This window comes from Portunus trituberculatus, chromosome 45, assembly GCF_017591435.1.
Source record: "Portunus trituberculatus isolate SZX2019 chromosome 45, ASM1759143v1, whole genome shotgun sequence".
Classification (NCBI taxonomy): domain Eukaryota; kingdom Metazoa; phylum Arthropoda; class Malacostraca; order Decapoda; family Portunidae; genus Portunus; species Portunus trituberculatus.
In genome coordinates, this window is record NC_059299.1 from 9,055,836 (window position 1) to 9,070,516 (window position 14,681).

Consider the following 14,681-nt stretch of genomic DNA (forward strand, 5'->3'; position numbering starts at 1 on the left):
AATATACGAGCTACTGACATCAACTAAGCTCAGTATGTGTGTGTGTGTGTGTTATCACCTTCCTTTGTTATCAGTAGTGTGTCTGTGTGCACTTGTTTCACACTCCCTCTCATCACATGCCTCACGCCCTCCTCTCCTCTTCCTCTCATCATAATCAGATTCCTTTCCTTCTTATCTTCTCCCTTTCCTTCACGTATGCCTGCCATTGTCTTCCTACACCCTACATCCAGCGTGAGTGGATGTCACACGCTCATCACAACTCGATTGCTTTTTAGCAGAGATATTCGCGCAGCATAATTATCGCTTCAGCAACTACCCTGACGCCCACTCCTTGCATATGGTAATCTCTCTCTCTCTCTCTCAAACAGGGAAGAAGCGTCCAGGCTGGTCACTAATCAACACTCATTTTTTCACGGAGCCTTTATTAGGTACAAAAGCTATCACAGATTTTGTTTTATATTTCGTTCCATTTGTAAAAGACAATTTTTATCTACCATCTGCGACACACACACACACACACACACACACACACACACACACAGATATATATATATATATATATATATATATATATATATATATATATATATATATATATATATATATATATATGTATTATTATTTTTTTTAAGAAAGGTTCCATGATTCCATGCTTTGCCTGATGGATGATAGCTGCTCACCAAGCTGCATGTACTGTACACACCTGTTTTAAGTCATCTAATTTGTAGATTGTCCTCAAACCTTGCTGCTACATCTCCTTTGATTCATCTACTGAGTCTGGATGAACTAAAGGAGACATAGGTCTAGGTTCTGGAGAGGGAGCTAAATGTCTACTATTAATTTAAGCCTGAGATATATGATGTGTCTGAGTAAAATGTAATCCATACAGTAAGACCCTTTTGGCTGGATATTTCATTTGGATCAGAAAAATTTGATTAATCTCAGTTCTTGGCTTCATGAATTTCTGTACTTGTGTATATTCTACAGAATCTACAAGATGATTTCCTTGAAGACACAAACTGCACTTATTACATAATTATGTCATTATTACATATTGTATAATATAAAGAAAATCCATATACAATCTGTAAGATAATTTAGCTTCAATATGCAATAACTCAACTTATCTTTGTTGTACACTGTACTTGCTTAGTGCTGTACAACAAAAGTTCACTGATAGTAGGGTCTGGTGACCTCAGGGTGTCAAAACCATGGCTTGTAACTACTCCAGCCCTAGTCATTTTCAATTTATGGAAGTCCAACATTAAGGGATCTTACTATTTATGGAAGAGCAAATTAATATTCAGTGCTGCTTTCTTATTGCATGAATATAATAATGTGTAGCTATCAAACATGCACATCTTGCATGATACATAAAGACTGTTATGTAGCACTGATGCAGTGCATATACCTTTCATGAGTAACCATGAGAAAAAAAAAAAAAAAAAAAAAAAAAAAAAAAAAGCTGCAAAAACAAGTGAGTAAAATATGAACATCTACCTCCTATATACACAATATCACACTGCCTATACTCACTCATATACCTTAACATAATCAAAACATTAATAACATTAATAAATCATAAAACCATCACATGTACCATCAGCATTCATTTTGTGTCTGATGCCTGGTTCAATAACACACACACACACACACACACACACACACACACACACACACACACTTTGTGTAAAGGCTTCAGTGTGATTCTAACCACCAAACTGATACCCTTGTTGAATCAAATATTGTGAACAGCAAGTACCTCTTCATATAAACAACTACACTACCATATGTAAAATCTACAATCATATGTGTTGATTATTATGGGCTACAGAATAGTGTGGTTATGGTTGCACAGTGGATTAAATTGTTGTATTCCTTGGCAGTCTAACAACAGATGTAGGCAGCCACTTGATAATGAAACAAGCTTGGCTCAGTCTACTGATGGTCTTAGAAATGAAACCATCATTGATTATAGTATAAGCAAAAAAATATGATCTAAATATTCTTGCCATCATGTCCTGAGGGAAAGCACCTCAGCCATTAAATGTGTCTTGTATAATGATTTAGATTGACACACTGGTGAAATATAACATTTTCTTTCCATACACACACTATAGGATCTATAAGCTATAGCACCACCCAGAGCTAGTCCTTGCTATCCAAATTGGCTGTCAATTTTATAAGAAACTAAGGAAGTTTTGAGATCCAGTAAAAGATCCCATATCCATTGATAGAACATTAAAATTTAAAGGCTTTTCTCATTGCATATCACTGCAATCTTCACTAAGCCCTGGGTAGAAATAGAGATAAAATCCGTGGATAATCTTTGAAGAGATTAACTGGTAAATAAGATTCCTACAAGCAATGATGGGATGATACTAGCCCTATCATTCCTTTCTCATGTGACAGAGCACACACAGCTACTTAAACCATTACAGTATGTGGTGAGCAAGGGAGTCACTGGTGTCTGATGCTTACTAGTATATTTCATTCTATTTCTAGTCTAGGCAGATGCCTGTTTGAGGAACCTTTCTGATGGGATTGTCATGACAGAGGAGTAATTTTCTCTTCCTCATTAAGCATCTAGATCTCCTATACACACTTGCATCACTTTCATTTATCATTCTATCAGCAAAAGATCATTCAAATCAATAAAATACTTGGATTCTTGCATCCTCCTTCCTGACAACTCTAAGAGTCTCTATATCCTTTGTAGACACTTCCCATCCTCTAGTCATTCCTCACTGAAGCTTTCTATCCCTATATAAGTAAGTTATGCCTACAGATGGGAGTGATTAACATTGATGAGCATAAGTTTCATTTGTATCCTGAGATGATAAAGTATTGTAGATTACCTATTAGTATAATTTAATTGAGTACAGAAATGTTTCTATATACAAAAATATCTATTGCTTTCCATTCAATCACTATCAAGTCTCGAGAAATGCATCCGCATATCCTACATAGTGATCATCTAAAGTCATCCTTAAAAACTACACATAAGAAGTATGTATCACAATTTTGTCAAAACACATACAGTAAGGTTCTTTGGTATTATTATCAGACAATTAACATAATACATTCTTTTCAAAACTAAGTTAGCAAATTGTTTCAAGATTTTTATTTTGTAAATGTCAGGGAGTGGCAAAAATCTTTTTTTTTTTTATATATTTTTATGTTTTTGTTTTGGCCAGCCTCCCTGTCTTGTGAAAAAGATATAAATAAATAAAAAAATAATGCAACACTCATAAAACTTTAAGACAGTTTCGATTTTTCTGAACTGATTCTTAAGAACCAGAAAATATTGTGTCATCAAACCAACATCAGATGCAAAACACTACTGTATCCTGCATAAGCTACACAGAGACAAAGAGAGACTACCCTGCAATATAAGACATCATACTGTTAAAGGATGAGTTGCACACATACATACACAAGGAAATGAGATAGTGCACCAGAGAACATTCCTTACACCTCCTGCTGCTGTGTCTGTGACTGGACAGTGGAGCGATGGACCAAGAAGCAGATGAACATGAGGAAGGAGCCAGCAAAGAGACTTCCAGATGAGAAGCCCACCACCCCATCAAAGCTGTCAGTCTTGTCCACGATGAGACCTTCAGTGGAGAGAAGTAAACTGTGTCTCAGGTGAGAATATGAATAAGTATGCTGTATGCTGCTGCTGCCACTAGCTATCTTAGCTTTGTGTGCTCCAGGCTGTAATGATACTATAATACTATAGGGTTGTGCTTCATAACAATTATCATAATCACCTTTTACTACTATCATGCTATTATGAATGCTTACCAGCAATGGGTGCTCCAATGAGAGCTCCAATGCCTCCAAGGAAGAGAATGTAGCCAAACACTGTGGACAGCTTCTCTCTGCCAAACACCATGGTGGGGGTGACAGCAATAAGCACGTTTTGTGACCCGTTCAGAATTCCAAACATTGCCGTGAGGACGAGGAAATGTGTGCTGGTGGTGATGAAGGCATGGCTGAGCATCACCACCCCACACAGTAACATTGCTATGGAGAACGTTAGCACCGGGTTGATGAGCTGTTAACAAAATAATCTAGTTACTAAAATATAGAATTTATTGAGTTTTTGTGTAAATCTTTTAATCTACTGGACAACTGATAGATGTACAAAAAGTGTATTATCCACAAATGCAACAATATTCATCATATATTATTAACTCTAGACAAACTTGATATATTATAGACCTATTGTAGCCAATGTCAAGTCTTTGCATGTGAAAAAAAAACAAGAAAAAAGAAAATAAATTCAGCATGAGGATAGCAGGTAAATACTCATCATGAAAGTATCTCTCTCTGAATTCAGAGTTTACCATTCCTCAGACATGACACCAGCCTTTTGGGTAAAGGTGTGATGGTGGACACTCACTGTACTGGAGAGCATGATTCCTGTGCTCATTCTGCCCACTAGGTCACCAATGCCAATCCCTGAGAGGGCCATGGTGTAGTAATCCCCAACACCTTTGGAGACGGCAAAGTCCTTGTAGATGATGAAGAAACATATTGTCCCCACCATGGCAAAGAAGTAGGCCACATTCAGGAACCAAAATCGTGACTTCATGAAAACACTGTTATCGGATTTCCTGTTTAAGTGAGAATGGTGTAAAAATTACATGAAATTCATAATGTAACTTATCTTATTGTGGCTGTAATATGATATAACAAGAAGTTCTATATTAACCATGACTGCAAGTGTAAGTCATAAGAAAGGGATTGATGTGAAGGTCCAGCTAACCTTGTGAGTCCAACAAGGGTGGCGCATATCTTCTCCTTCACCTGGGACATCCTCACACGCAGGGACTTGTACTCCCCTACTCTTGAGTGCTGAGGGGAGGTGAGATTTACTAGGATTAATGTAATCCTTCATGTTCACCACATACAATCATACAGGTGCTATGCAGGCAAAGCAATTATTATTTTTTTATACTATTTATTTCTATGTAAGGGACACTGTGGTGCAGTCACTAAAGAAAAGGCAAATGGATTATCCAAAACTGGGGTATAAGTGAATGAACAGTGAAGGAAATTTTCCCATGAATACTACAAATTTACTAACAGTAAATGTAATAAACTTACTTCTTTTAAGTTAAACAATAGAGGACAGCTGATTGTAATGTCAAAAATAAGTGTTCTGAGATGCTACTTGAAGCTAGAATCAAACTAAGTACACCCACTCACCTCACTGGGGCAGTCATCCTCCTCCTCCAGCACACAGCAGCCCAGGTCACAGTCACCCTCCCGCAGCATGAACCGTGCCCGGCCACCACCACAGCTGCCCTTCAGACTGTCCCCCTCCCCGTCCATGAGGTAGTGGTGGTGGATGAAGCTGTGAGGGTTGGACTTGATTCCACTCAGCCCAGCCTGCCACACAAGATTTTGTTAGCTACTATGAACAGTACTATTTACATACTCGTACTTAAAGGAGAAATTTTATACACATGACAAATCTGTAACATACATAATTTCATCCATAAGTAGACTCAGTACCTGAGAGTCTCGACGGGAACAGAAACTGTGTTGGTTGGAATGAAGACCAAAGTCTGCATAGGAATCCTTGTGATGGAAGCTGAACTGATTGGAACGGAGATCAAAATGAGACAGTTCTGCATGGGAGTCTCTGCAGAAGCTGTGGCCATTGGATCTGTGAGAATCATGCATACAAATTTACTTCTTTTTCTTGATTCACAAAAATAGATAATTATTTCAACACATTCCAAAGTACTAGATTTGAAAACCAATTATGGCATTCTAAAGCAATACAAAATATGAACACTGTGGTCATATGATAAATAATTTTTCTATAACTTTTCTTATCTCTATGGCTGAGGATTTGTGTTTATACCGTATGCTGCCAATGACTAGGTGAGATCCCTTGGAGCAGAAACTGTGCTGGTTGGAGCGCAGATTGAGGTGATGGTGTGAGTCCCTGAGGCTCAGCTGGGAATGGGAAAGGTAACTTGCCTCTGCTGACAGACGAAGACTGGAGAAAGACCTGTATGGTGGCAGGGATGATAGTGAGTAGCTGCTGCTAGAATAACTACTTTTCGTTGACAAAATGATCAGTATAGATGGCAAACAGTGACCAAAAGGGTGGTTGTACAGCTTGAGCATATAAAAATTAATCTAAGTGACACAGTACGTAAGTTGCAAGAGCCAGGATCATGTACAGTAAAGGAGGAAGGTTATACATGCATTACCTTACGAACTCCAATATCAGATATTAAGATGGTTTTAGTGGGGTTTCTGCTGTGTAATACCTGTGATTGAGAGTCTTTTCTAATAACATTCGACTTTTAGATGTTTTAAGTCCTCTCAGAGATCTTGATTTTGGAAGGTTCTCCTCCACATCCCGCTGTTCATTGTAAGATGGAGCAACAGGTCGCAAAGGGAAGACAAGGGCTCCAAATACTACTATCTGCAGACTGAGTCCAGCATTCCAGATATATGCCCCTCGCCATCCATACTCCTCTATGTTATACTCAGTCAATGAACTCTGAAAGAAGAAATAGATAAATTGATTGGATTGACAATCTCTACATCCTTTCCTTTGTGGAACATCAGCATGAATACACACTATTTCTAGCCCATGCTGAATTATGAGATACTATGACTTACCAGAAAGAACATGCCCAGCCCAATACCCAGCATGGCAGTGGAGGTGGCGATGGAGTGCCGCTTGTTGAAATATTGGTTGAGGGCCGTTATCTGGCCTGAGTACGAGAAACTCATCCCACACGCTGAAAGGACAATCAGGTGTTACACCACTGTCACACTAGCAACTCTTGGTGGCAGAAAATAAATGAGAGAAATTTGTGTGTGTGTGTGTGTGTGTGTGTGTGTGTGTGTGTGTGTGTGTGTGTGTGTGTGTGTGTGCATGCGTATGTGTGTGTGTGTGTGTGTGTGTGTGTGTGTGTGTGTGTGTGTGTGTGTGTGTGTGTGTGTGTGTGTGTGTGTGTGTGTGCACCAGGGAGACATAACAGAAAGGGAGTAGTGACCATGTATGAAGGGTCAATTCTGAGATGAAAACTAAAACTGTCTAGGAAGAGATGAAGGTGCACAGGGGAGTTTTGCATTCAAGAGTTATAAAAGGTACTATAGGAAGTGAAGTTACAGTCATTCATCTGTTTTGTGGCCCTTACAAACCCACTCTGCTCTAGATGCCATAAGGGATGAAGTAAGCCCCTTATTTGTCAAGTGGCCTATCACTACTCAGGACCCTCAAGACACAGTGCTAACCAGAGAGAGATCAGCAGATGGTATTCCCAAAGTCCTTAGAGGCAGACTTTGAATTCAAGGTGTGTACATATATGTAAGAAACTTGTGACGTTTTGTAAACCATGAATTTCTATGGTCTCCTGGGTACAGAGTCACGACCAAGATCTCATGAAGATATCAAGAAATTGTAGACTGCTAAGGAAAATGAATAAGTATGCAAGTCTTTGAGCAAAGGTGTTCCTTCTGTTCCTGTTCATGCTAATCTTCTCTTTCTGTTTGCCCAAATACATCATGCAGACCTCATGACATGCAATGGTTACTAGATGATACATGTGGGTAGAACATGAAAAAACGTATGCTTTGGGAAGTATGTAAGAGTTAGTATGGTAGATATGCAAGTGTGAGAAACCTTTAGCACAGCATGAAATCGTATGAAGACATTTTTATATTGCTGAAGAAGTAAGCTGCTAAAAATATTATCTGAAATCATCTTTAATCTTTCTGCTTCATTAAAAAGATATGCACACTGATGCACAATAAATGAATTATTTTGGAAACTTTCCTCTTAGTGCAATTAAAACTAATAAAAATTGACATCCATTTGAAAGTTCCTGGCATGATGCTTATAATGATGAATAATTTATCAAACAAGTATTTAAAATTAATGAGTGAATAACTGTAACATACCTATTGGCATGTAAGTTAAATAAAATGTCCACAGAAATGGACTGCACATTTACAAAGAGAAAGGAATTAATGACTGGAAGGAATTAATGAACCAGACATGTATACATGATTGCATTGTACATACTATGCGAGGTCAAAAAGCACCTGCAGCAGAATACTTAAAGAAAATGCTATACACAAATATCTTTTAGCTCTTACATATAAGTCTAAGTGGACTGCATGAAGAGTGTCACATGTATTCTTTGTCTTTCACAGGTCTTTTTCTCTCTTTCTTCTTAAGCAGAACAAATATTTGGAACTCAATTTATACAGGAGATGTGAAGACCTAAGGGAAGGCTTACAGAGGCTGCAAGGCTGAAAGACTCACTCACAGGGAGGAGTGGAAGGGTCAACAGTGCAGTGGCTAGCTGGCATGGAGGAGAGGAGGTACCTACACAATAACTGTTGCTTTTAATCTCAGAAAAAGTTAGGGAGTTTAATATAATAGTAGATAAATAACAAAGATCAGAGGAGGGGTGGTATAGAAGATACTAGTACTATTACAGAAAACCTCAAGTCCATTCATCAGAAGACTCATTAACCACTAAACACATTTTCACAAACATGGCAAAGCAATCATTTAGTGTAATACAAATCATCTCAGAACATCATCTGGTCTTAGGGAGCATTATACAATACTGTCTTCAAACTCAACTTAGTTCAATCCAGTGGCTGTGATATACGCACATTACAGGATTACCATACAAGTGTTTGTATGTAAAGCTCAACTGGACTCCTGCACCACTCACCACATACTGAATTGCAAGTATAAAGTGGTGTGCCTGTGTTGCATTGATCCTTATACTAGGTGAGATGCAGAGTTGTGCCTGATCATTAATAACTCTACTGTTTTCATTCTATTCAACTGCCTGTCCACATTCATGGTGGCATATCTGTTTTCATACAAGGCTGAGGAGGCACAGTGCACCTCTCAGCAGTGAAACATTGCTACTCTGTTAAGTTACACTAATGGAAGATACACAAATCAAAGTCAGGCTACACAGAGTGATGAGTATGTTCTGAGATGGCATGTATAACTTTCGATGTCAATGCATACAGCAGCCTCTGAGGATTCATTCATTTACAGTGTCACGCAATGTTCCAACTTGTCTCTCAGCTGAATATGTTACATATCAATATTACATTAATGACAAAAGAGAACTCTGAAATAGAGTAGAATCAATATACTTAAAACAACATGAAGTTAAATCAGTAATCAGATATTTACACTGAGCAAAAATATACTATTAATTTGTGCTAAAATATAAAATGATGATGTCCTTGAAGTGAAATAGCTTCAAGCATTTCTCTAACAGCTTGGAAGCTCAAGACACAGTCTGCCTCCATGCCCAGGACAAAACTTGTCTCATTGGTGCTCAATTAGCAAAATATACTGCTGATTTATGCCTTTCATGAAACAACAGCCACACATGTTAAAGTTAATGCTCATACTGAAAATGCTGAGTGAAGGTTGAGTATTGAACTGTAATAAGCTAAAGGATATTCTCTTGTACGAGGCAATATTCAGATAGTGATCACTGTGAATCTTATCACACTGCATGCACCATTGTCTCTACTTCCCTAAATCAGATCTCTCAACTGCTTCCTAGGCAAGAGTGAAAAAGCTAATGACATCAAACTGCACAAAAGGAAAAAGCACAGTTGTGGAAAAGTGTTGTGTCAGATGTGTCAAGCAATGTGATCAGGTCTGTAAATCAAGCATATGTAATTTATATTGACTTATAAACTGCACCCTTTTGAAAAGCTGAAAATGCAAGTCAAATTTTCAGAGATGCCTTAGCAATATAAAACATGAACTGTTTTTTCTATATTCACTAGCCTTAAAAGTTCACACTTAAGCACAAACTCAACCTACATCTGACACTAATTTCTTTCAAAACCAACCATTTCCAGTGTCTCTTGTGCCTAGTGCCACCCCCACCTCCCCACCACACACACTGAGTCTGTGTTAGCTGTCATGGCTGGCATAGGTTTAAACCATAATGGGGGCTGGTCACCTTTGGGATTTTTCTGCTGACAAGCAGGTCAGTTACTGTCTCCCCTGACCATGGGTGTGTGGTGTGTGAGATCACAGTATCACCCAAAGATTGGTAATAATGAGCTCTGAACTTGCACTGAGAAGTTAATGGCTGGTGGTTGTCGGTCTGCTTGTGATCAGATTTAAGTAAGTAATATACATGTTGCAGTGCCTTCTATTCTTCCTCCTTTCCATTGCAACCAAGTGTCTCCTAGTGCTGTCCCATTATGTACCTAACATTATTTATTCATATCTACTTTGATATCCTTTTTTGTAGGTTAATATTTCATTGTCATGCAATGAAAAAAAAAAAAAAGGGAAAAAATGTAATTGTGTTTTCACCAGTAATAAATTGAAATGAGAAGTAGGAAAATATTAGCAGAAATATGTCTGGATCATGCAGCAGCAGGAATCAAGCTTCTAGCAGAAAGCATCAGAAATATGTAATTCTGAATAAAAAAGAGAAAACAGGAAAAATTATGAGCAGTGGTTTTTGGAAAGAAAAGTTGATATGCATGTTTTACATAATTTTCTGAAATAAAATAGGTGAGCACCACATGGCAGAATGGAAGTGTGAAGGCTGAAAGTGATGGTGTGACTGTTGCACGTGATATGGCATCCATGATTATATGGCCACAAGAAAGACAGGAAGTGAAAGTGGAAAAAGAATTATAGAAATAAATTTTTTTTTGGTAAGATTTGCTACAAGTATATCCAACATTGTAGTCAAATGATATAACACATCTGTCATTGTGGCAAATCATCAACACTGCATGAACTGTGGTAAGGAGCCTTACCCCGACGACCGGCGCAGGAAGGCCAGCCGAATGTATACGTACCTTTCATCAGCCTCCATTGACTCTGTGTTCTCCTGAAAGTGATCTATAACCCTCGAAGGGGAATCAACATCCTCATTTTTTCTTTTATCAAGACCCTCATCATCCTGACCATCATCATCACCATCACATCACCATCAAAGTGCTGCTGCTGCTGCGTCTGTGGCTGCTGGATTGTTTAGCTAAGGCGAGACATCGTATCTTCAGATTTTTAAAGCTTCTGCATCCTCCTAATTTTGAGGCTGTAAATAGTTGGGAAAGAAAATGCAACGGTAATTAAGTGCAGGAGTGCAGCCAGCTGGTGAAGTGCAGGGTAGACGTCTGTATCAGCTGTCAGCACCTCAAGCTGTCTGCCTGCCAGGGGCTTACTTCAAAGCTTCAACCATTTTTGTGGCCTGAAACAAAGACTGCATGGGAAAAAGCATCAGGGCTAAACCCCGGGAAGTCGAAGAGAAAGGGAAAAAAAATCTCTAGGATGGTACATCATTGTATGGGTCAATATCATGCCTATTCCACATGTATAGTACAAATGTGGCCAAACAGACAAAGATAAAATGAGCGATGACATTACGCAGCTGAGGAAAGAAAGGGGAGGCAGGACTGCCATCTTGTGTTGTGACTAGCTTCGTATCTGCTCTCTTACCTACTACCACTCCATAGGTAAAGAAGAGAGCCTCCAGGGAAGTGGTGAAGGCAGAGATCATGTAGCCAGTGGCCATTATAAGCGACCCACAGATGAGGGCTGCACGACAACCAAATGTCTGGATGAACATGAAGCTCATGGGTCCTGGAAAGCAAGGTATAGAAGGTTGAGTATCTCAAACCTTATATGTACTCTTGTACTTGAAATAAGTGAGAACCCCTAAAGTCACAAATGTCTATGTACAAATTGATTTTGGCCTCTAATTTTGAGTGTGACGAGAGGAAAGTTTGTGATGCAAATCCAATGAAATTGCCCTGCATGAGTGACAAGGGACAGCATGAATTACCTCCAAGCATGAAGAAAGCATTGATGAGGGAACCCATCCAGGCAGTGTATGAGCGGCTATACCCATACTCTTCCAACATCTGCACATAAAACATTCCAGTTGTGGAGAGAAGGCCTGGGGAGACAAATTTGCTTCATTATTATCTCTCTTTCACTGGTTATACCCTCTGTTTCTACTCTCCATGCATACACAAGCACATATGTAATCAACTGTATGATTGTATTTCATGTTGAATTGTTCTTATGTCAGCTAGACATCATAAAAGGCAGTGTCATTATCAATCGATGATAAACTTAGAGGGAAAATAATATATTCATTAATCTGTATATGTGTGTGTGTGTGTGTGTGTGTGTGTGTGTGCGTGCGTGCGTGTGTGTGTGTGTGTGTGTGTGTGTGTGTGTGTGTGTGTGTGTGTGTGTGTGTGTGTGTGTGTGTGTGTGTATTTAACAAGTTGTATATTCCAGGGTTCAAGCAGGGCTTATAGTGACCTGTCTCCATATCTACATTTATCCAACTTTTCCTTAAATTTGTGCACACTTTCTGCTATTACAATCTCTTCACTCAATTCATTCCAGATGTCCACTGTCCTATGTGGAAAACAACTTCTTAATGTTCCTCAAACACTGACTCTATGATCTTGGAATGTCTTTTTGTTCGTCTATCTCCATCCCCTGTCAATGATACCAGGTCTTGTCTATTATCTTTTCCCATATGGTTTACTAACTTATACATCACTATTAGGACTCTTCTTTCTAATCTATCCTTCAAAGATTGTAGTTCCATTTTCTTCAGTCTTTCTTCATAAGGAAGATCCTTTATTTCTGGGACCATCTTTGTAGCGGTCCTTTTGATTCTAGTTTCTTGATGTGTTTCTGCCTGTATGATGACCAAACCACTACTGCATATTGCAGTCTAGGTCTTATCATAGTAATTATGATTTTTTCATCATACTCTTATCCATGTAATTGATGTTAGTTAGTGTCTTGTATGTTGAAGCAAATATATAGTCCATTTATGTGTCTTTCTGGAGGGTGTCTTGTATAATCATGCTCAGGTCTTTCTCTTCACTCCTTTTCTTTGTAATCTTTTCTCCCATTTTATATTCCCACATAGGTCTTTTATTTCTTTTACCCATTTCCATTACATGGCATTTCCTGGTATTAAATTCTAATTTCCACTTTGGCTCTATTCCCTTATCTTGTCATATCTTTCTGCTATTCCATAGAGTCCCCAATGTTCCATATTACTCTCAAAAGTTTTACATCATCTGCAAAAAAAATTATCTAGCAACTCAAACCCTCTTGTATATTATTAATATATACATGTACTTGAAACATAATTGGTGTGTGTGTGTGTGTGTGTGTGTGTGTGTGTGTGTAGTACCTGAAGTAATGACGAAGACCCCAAACATGGCAATAAGGATGACCCAAGCCCAGCCTCCATCTACATCAGGATGAGATTCCCATAAGCAAGCATCCAGTTCCTCTTCTTCCTTCTCCTCTTCATCTTGCTCCTCTAGTTCCTCCTTTTTCACCTGTCCTTCATTGGCTTCTGCAGTCTCATCCTTGAAGATAATATCCAACTGTTGAAATAATGCTTATTTACTGCTATTAATTATTATCATATATGTATAAAATTCTCTCTCTCTCTCTCTTACCTGTGGGGGATCTGCAATAGTTTCAGCTTCACTCTCATCGCCAGTGGAACCTTCCTTAGCTTCCTCAATAGTGCCAAGTGTCAAGCCTGGCTCCACACCCCCAAGCGGGGATGTTACGGGGTCCTCCTCGTACGTGTGAGCTCCCATCCTGTTAGCGAAAGCAATGGCAGGAGCGACGGAGCAACGAACCTGAAAGCACAGTACATAGATCTGTCATGCTCAGCCTTGGAACGCCGTGAGGAAAACGACATTCATCTGAAGGTGGGATTAGTTTGTTAAGAGAGACTGTGAGCAAGAGAAACCTCATGTAGTTGAAGAATACAAATGAAAGTCTAGAGTCTACGCATTTTCTGAGAGAGAGAGAGAGAGAGAGAGAGAGAGAGAGAGAGAGTGTGAGTATCTTAAAAAAAAAAAAAATACCCGTTTTTTTTGCACTCTATTTTTTTTACACTCTTACGTAAAAACGCTCGTGTCTATCAAGAAATGTGACAAAGCCTCAACTTTGAAGCCTCCTATTCCATACCTTCTTTCCATCTCATTAATTTATCTCTTTTTTCTTTATTTTTTTCTTTTGTAATAAATCAGCAGTAGGTTAGTGTATAGATACGCACTGTCGCTGCATGGATAGGAGCAAACATGAATGTCATCAAATAATTACAAAAGAAAAGTAAAAGAAGAGATCACGGATAGACAAAGCTGGAGCAGCTCGAAGCAACAACTGCACTGCGGGTGGTCTCTCTCTCTCTCTCTCTCAAGAGACACACCACCTATCCTTGCCATCGTGCACCTGCCTTGTCTCACGTAATTGGACCAGGTGGTGGTGGTGTTTAAGTTAACTCTAGTTTTTATCAGCTTCCCTCGCCGCCATCATCATATATATATATATATATATATATATATATATATATATATATATATATATATATATATATATATATATATATATATATATATATATATATATATATATATATATATATATATATATATATATATATATATATATATATATATATATATATATATATATATATATATATATATATATATATATATATATATATATATATATATATATATATATATATATATATATATATATATATATATATATATATATATATATACGTATATAAGTTGATAGCAGAAATTGTTGATATTAAAAGACAGGGGCATCTTCT

At 38.1% G+C, this 14,681-nt stretch overlaps 1 protein-coding gene across 5 annotated transcripts in view; it reads right to left on the reverse strand.

Annotated features, from left to right (window-relative positions):
- Positions 1-945: 945 nt before the first annotated feature.
- Positions 946-14,681, reverse strand: part of LOC123519318 — a 37,159-nt gene continuing 23,423 nt past the window's right edge. For 4 of the 5 annotated variants that reach the window (XM_045280520.1, XM_045280517.1, XM_045280519.1 and 1 more), the window contains exons 2-14: positions 13,501-13,689; positions 13,227-13,425; positions 11,844-11,957; positions 11,498-11,641; positions 6,655-6,776; positions 6,297-6,532; positions 5,882-6,031; positions 5,527-5,680; positions 5,218-5,400; positions 4,775-4,863; positions 4,409-4,622; positions 3,808-4,060; positions 946-3,617 (exon numbers count right to left, since the gene is read on the reverse strand). In XM_045280520.1, the coding sequence (XP_045136455.1) occupies positions 3,472-3,617; positions 3,808-4,060; positions 4,409-4,622; positions 4,775-4,863; positions 5,218-5,400; positions 5,527-5,680; positions 5,882-6,031; positions 6,297-6,532; positions 6,655-6,776; positions 11,498-11,641; positions 11,844-11,957; positions 13,227-13,425; positions 13,501-13,647 (2,151 nt within the window). In that variant the 5' untranslated portion in view covers positions 13,648-13,689 and the 3' untranslated portion in view covers positions 946-3,471. The remainder of the gene's footprint in view (positions 3,618-3,807; positions 4,061-4,408; positions 4,623-4,774; positions 4,864-5,217; positions 5,401-5,526; positions 5,681-5,881; positions 6,032-6,296; positions 6,533-6,654; positions 6,777-11,497; positions 11,642-11,843; positions 11,958-13,226; positions 13,426-13,500; positions 13,690-14,681) is intronic. The other variant, XM_045280518.1, reaches the window with a different exon arrangement.